This window comes from Agrilus planipennis, unplaced genomic scaffold (genome assembly GCF_000699045.2).
Source record: "Agrilus planipennis isolate EAB-ADULT unplaced genomic scaffold, Apla_2.0 scaffold622, whole genome shotgun sequence".
Classification (NCBI taxonomy): Eukaryota; Metazoa; Arthropoda; class Insecta; order Coleoptera; family Buprestidae; genus Agrilus; species Agrilus planipennis.
In genome coordinates this window covers 2161-7852 of record NW_020439285.1, presented here as the reverse complement: position 1 = coordinate 7852, position 5692 = coordinate 2161, and the positions used below count along the sequence as shown (strand labels likewise).

General features: G+C 33.2%; 1 protein-coding gene across 1 annotated transcript in view; it reads right to left on the bottom strand.

The window, feature by feature from the left end:
• LOC108743526 overlaps positions 1-4483 on the bottom strand; it is a 6648-nt gene extending 2165 nt beyond the window's left edge. Inside the window, exons 1-2 of the mRNA XM_025978297.1 lie at positions 4422-4483; positions 1541-1860 (exon numbers count right to left, since the gene is read on the bottom strand). Of these exons, the coding sequence (XP_025834082.1) occupies positions 1541-1860; positions 4422-4451 (350 nt within the window). The 5' untranslated portion in view covers positions 4452-4483. The remainder of the gene's footprint in view (positions 1-1540; positions 1861-4421) is intronic.
• Positions 4484-5692: the final 1209 nt, after the last annotated feature.

Sequence of the window (5692 nt, the reverse complement as noted above, 5' to 3'; positions counted from 1 at the left end):
ACTGATTTGGCTGGTCGCGCCACACCGACAGATAAACGGAACGTTGTTACACTTTTACCAAGTATATTATTATCCTATAAATGCACATGTAAGTATGGTATATAGTACGTATATCCTTGCCCAGGAATGCCAACACGCTACGACTTCGATGGCGTCATTGTGAGATACCTATCGGCCTGATAAATTGGCCGTTGCAACATAACCTTCACGCAAAAGAAAGATACCTACAAGCCAAAGGTGCTGACGGATTTGGAGCTCTCTAAATAAAAATGGAATGGTACAAACTTAGTTTGCCTCTTACTCAATACCCAATTCGGAAGCGATAGGTAGGCACATACAACGACGAAAAACATTATTTGCTAAATTATTGTTATTTGAAATCATACTTAGGTTTAATGATGTAGTAGACGCGACGAAGATACTGCAATGATTGATAAATAGCCCTCAGGACTACAAAATCTTTAAGAGGTTGCGTCTAAGTCACCTACCTACTTTATACGCACCAATTCATAAAAGAATAATATGAAAAATACGATATATGTAACGTGACCATCTATTTTTTTTACTCAAAACGGGACATCGGTTTATTTACGTCAATTAGCAAGTTATTAATGAAAAACAAAAAACACATTTTTTAATATTTTTCATCTAGAAAAGGTGAGACATTATTATAAATTGAAAATATGCAACATAATATTTATATTTGTCAGAGGAACAAATTCTTTTTAATATACGTAATGGTAATGCTTTTAAATAAAAATAAAATTCTTAGCATGTCTTTTTATATCCACCTTATAGTTATCAACATCGCCTTCATAACTGAAATCTCTAACTGGGTTTTTTCAGAAGTCCACAATTTGTTCATTTAAGAAAATACTCTTTCTACTGACGCATTTATTGCAGGCAAACAAAAAACATATTCAATTAAAATACAAAAGCTATGTTAAGTTTATGTTGAATATTGTTGGCGTGAATGTGTTCGAATACTTCCACACTACGAGTTTCTATGGAAACATTTAATTAATTTAATTAAGTTGAAAAGCCAAATTAACTGACACGTTGATCGAACCCCATAATTTTCGCGCGATCTCAGAAAACGGAACAATTATGTGTCCCGGAGAATTTTTTGGGAACAACGAGACCGATAATCGAAAAAAGGGATGGTCCCGTTCAAAACGGGACGCATGGTTACGTTGCATATAACCCATATGAGGTAAAGCATACAAATAAAAGTACCATTAAGGACGGTTCTTTAATGAGAGCAAGTGATTAGTTGCATCCCAAGATATTTTTAATCAAAATGAGTCAAGTGGCAGCTGAAAATGAGTGTTAAAGTTAAAGGTAACCTTAAGTATCTGTTCAACCCTTAACATGACATTGAAGGAGGGGAAAGTTGTATGTAGAAGGTTTTTAATGCCACAAAATACTTATCAATTAAGCAACTGTTTTGGTCTGCTCATGACAAAATTCAAAAATTAAATTTTTTATACTTTTCAGAAGATAGATCTCATGTAAACGACTCAAATAGTATTTTCCTTACTCTGAAATATCCAAGCGGTCTAGAGCCATTTTTAGATTCTTTATTGCCAGTTTTTTCGCTTCAACTTCCGACTTTAATGTAGTAAGAGCGTTATCAATTTGCGCCTTTTCTTTTTCCGTAAATGGTTGGTTGCTATTGCACGATTCTCTAAGTTTTAACCCAGGCACGATGAGCTTCACATTCTGAAGTGCATCGTCCTTTTCCCTTATAGATTTTCTTAAAGCTTCGACTTCACCGTCTTTTGAAATACTTGTACGAAAAAGGGAGCCACTTTTTTTTCGTCTGTGAGAATTCGACAGAGAAACCTCTATACTGGCCATCTGTAACAAATAGAAACTTTGAACGTATATTACACTATACTATACAGTACATAAGTAAACAAAGAAGAAGAAACTTTTTTAGATTGTATGTTATAGTAGTATTTTTTAATTAAACCATTGCATTAAACATCAAAAAAATACAATTTTATTTCGAGCGAACGAATGCGGAATATTGGTTTAGTTTTGTTAAATACTTTTACACGTCCACCATGCAGAACTGCAGAGAGGAATTACAAATTAAAACAAATACTAACGCATATGCTTCTTCATATAACATAGCTTCTGAAGCCTGTAAAAATTACTCCTTTTGGACATATCCACCAGGGGTCACACCTGACGCGTGACGCGTGACGTTACGCTTTTCGGTTTTATATCCCAGTAAATTTCTTTCCTACCGTCGATAAAGAAGTTTCATTTGAAGATTTAACGTGAATGTAATGTTAATGTGTACTAGTTATAAACAAAATCGGTTGATATGTCAATGTATTATCAAAACTACAATGTAATCGTCATTTTCGCCGATTTTAAACGGACAATTACATCAAATTAAACATTATCTCAATGGGAAAATTAATAAAATTAAATAAGTAAGTGGTGTGGGTGTGCCTCTATAATTTTACAAGGTAAATTACTTTTTACAAATAGGGGACTTCATCAGAATTTTGAGAATTCTTAGAAAGCATTATGTAAAAGTAATTTATTATTGTTGTTATTAACGTTTACATGATAGTATCGTATGTAAGTGCCTGTGTATGTGTATATGTTGTGCTTTCTTTGAGTAATAAATAACTGACTTACAATTAGTACCGCACACGTTGAAGAGTAATGAAGTCAATAATACCAGCAAAGTCATATATCATGGCAAAGAGCATTATCTTGTAGGTAGGCATAAATCGTAAGAGTTGTAAATCGGTTAAATTGCGAGAAAAGCGTACGTGCAATTTTACTGCACCGCACAAAGAGATTCTCANATGTACATAAATATGAGGATAATAACCTTACCGAAAGCCCCAACTGTCCCGGCAATAATGACCAGGACTACCTAGCGTAATTGTGTAACGCGGTATCAGTGTAAAACATATGCAATTGGCCTGTCTGCGTACCAGTTGCTACGAAGGTCATGAGTAGGTACCTGTGTTTCGTGCGCTAACGAAGGTCAATAAGTTAACGCGTCCATCAACCTGGCAAGGGTTCTCAATCACTGATAGCTCTTTAACTGCAGAGACACGCAAAAAATTAGGTTTAATTTTTATAATAATACATTTTTTAAATGACTGAAGTGAACAGTTCTCTGTCCCTGAAGAAGGTAACCTTGTTACCGAAAATTGCTTCGGACAACTACAGTGTTGTGTTTTAGTGTTGGGGTTTGAGCTACTTTGTTTGTTCTATGTGAATTATTAACTATGAAATAAGGAATTACAACTATTTTGTGTTTCTGCCTACAATATAGGTATCTCTGAAGAGACCTTCATACCTGAGAAGGTGTCCCACCAACCTATCTCGCCTACTTCTTACTGACTTCCATTGAATTCTCTGTTCTCCTATTCTTTCTGATACCTCTTCATTTCTAACCTTCTATACCTTCTGACCTTCTATATCCATGGTATCCTCATAATTCGCCACATTTGGAACGCTTCTAACCTTTTCTTTCTTCCTGCGCCCACTATCCATATTTTGCATCCGTACAACACCGCGCTCAAAATATACACCGTTCGCGAACATAGAAGTGACTTCTTTTTATTGAAAGCGACTCGACCCTACGCTATCCTCTGCTTTATATCCCTACTACTCCTTCCGTCTTGACTTATCTGACTTCCTAGATACCTAAAATCAGCCACTTCTTTTAATTTTTCGTTTCCTATCTGTAAATTCTCTCTTTCCCTACTTTTTCTTCCCTTGCATACCAGTATTTTTGTTTTACTTTTATTTATTTTCATAAAATACTCTTTTGTCAATACCACTACCATTTAATTTAAAGCTGTCTCTAACCTCTCCTTGCTAGATGCTAATACTGCTATATCATCTGCAAATCTAATCATACTAATCTTTTTCCTCTGTATATCTATCACTACAGTTGTACTGTCTTTAATGATGATGATCACGTCTTCAATGTATAGATTAAGCAATAGCGGTGGCAGTGTGCACTTCTGTCTGACTCGCTTCCTAATATTTACTTCTCTACGTTGCAGTTCCAGCTCTATAATTGTCTGTTGCTCTTTATAGAAACTAAGTATCACTCTTCTATCTCTGTAACTCATCCTCTGATTTTTACGTATATTTACCATCTTGTCCCATTTAACATTGTCTAAAGCTTTTTCTAAATCTGCAAAACCTATGTACGCAGAGCTTAGGATGATAATATTTCATTTTATTGTACTTTCTGTACAATACTTGGTAAAGAGATCATTTTGAAAACCTCATTATTTTTCTCTCATTTTTCACGAATTTCTACTTAAATTATTTGTCGAATTGATAAAGGTACATCTGAATTACATGCATTCAATTAATGTTCGATTTATTTTCCTTCATTGCCGAATATGACAAAGAATATATTATCTCACCTTTGCTTCCAATGTTTCCAACTGAGCCATCCTGGGCTGAAGAATAACCGCCTGCTGTAGAGTTGTCTGTAAAACAAATGTTTAGATTCACATTCAAGTTACAGTAATTTTTGGTAGTTTTCAACACATATGTGCATACGTACAAATATTATTAATGTCCTACCTTCTTGATAATTAATTCTTATATGTTTTTTTTGCATGTTTATTTTCTGTCTACCAAAAATCGTACAGGTCACACAGTAAAGCAAAAATGATAAATTATTTACCTATGTAGTTTTTCAAAAACTATTTTTTAAGAAATTAACTAATTGAAAAAATCCTTTAGTTTCAGTTGCATTTAACATTTAAAATACATCTATTTTGTATTTTACATTTGTAATAACAAATCGACAATGTATTTGCATTTTGTATTTAAATACTTTTAAAGACCATTTTGTACATCTCTAATGGTTAAGTTATTTCTTTGTGGTTTCGTTATTTTACAGAAGAACCACTAATGCTTTAAGACGTGTAAGGATAAGTGCTTCATACTAGTTTATTGCATTTCTGTAAAATGCAATTGCAAAAAGTGTAACGGCAAATTAAAAAAAAAGTTACAAATACCGATACGGATGCACGTAACTAAGCAAGACAATATGTACCTTCTTCTCAGTACTGTTAAATGGCGCTAATGGTTCACATAGAATTTCAAATGAAGAACGGGATAACACCATTTATATAAACCAGAAAATCTGTAAACTCTCAGAAAAAACTTGTAATTGTTTTTACAGTCTTCTTTGTTTTTACATATCAGCATATGTACAACAACAACAACTGTGTCTAATGCGTACGTAGGCCATTAGAAGTTGTGTGTAATTTCAGAAATATTTAGAAATTTCCCTTACAAATGAAAATTTTAAATTTTACCGTTATCGGCCACCCAGTGAAGAAAAGTAAAAACTAAATTCATATAAATATATGATAATGGTTATAGTACTGACCTTATCAAGCAAATGATAAATAAAAAACACAAAAAAGTATTATGTAACCAATTCTATCGTAATACAACAAATACAACTGCCAACAAATTCTGTTTTATTAATTATATACCTAAATTGAGTTTTAATATTCAAAATAGATTACAAAAACATAACATCAGACCAATATTAGTAAATAAAATGAATCTGGGTTCTCTATTAGTAAACAATAAGGAACGACAGGAAAACATTGAGAAAAGTGGTGTATACGAAATTAAATGTAAAGATTGTGATTCTATATATGTAGGTCAAACG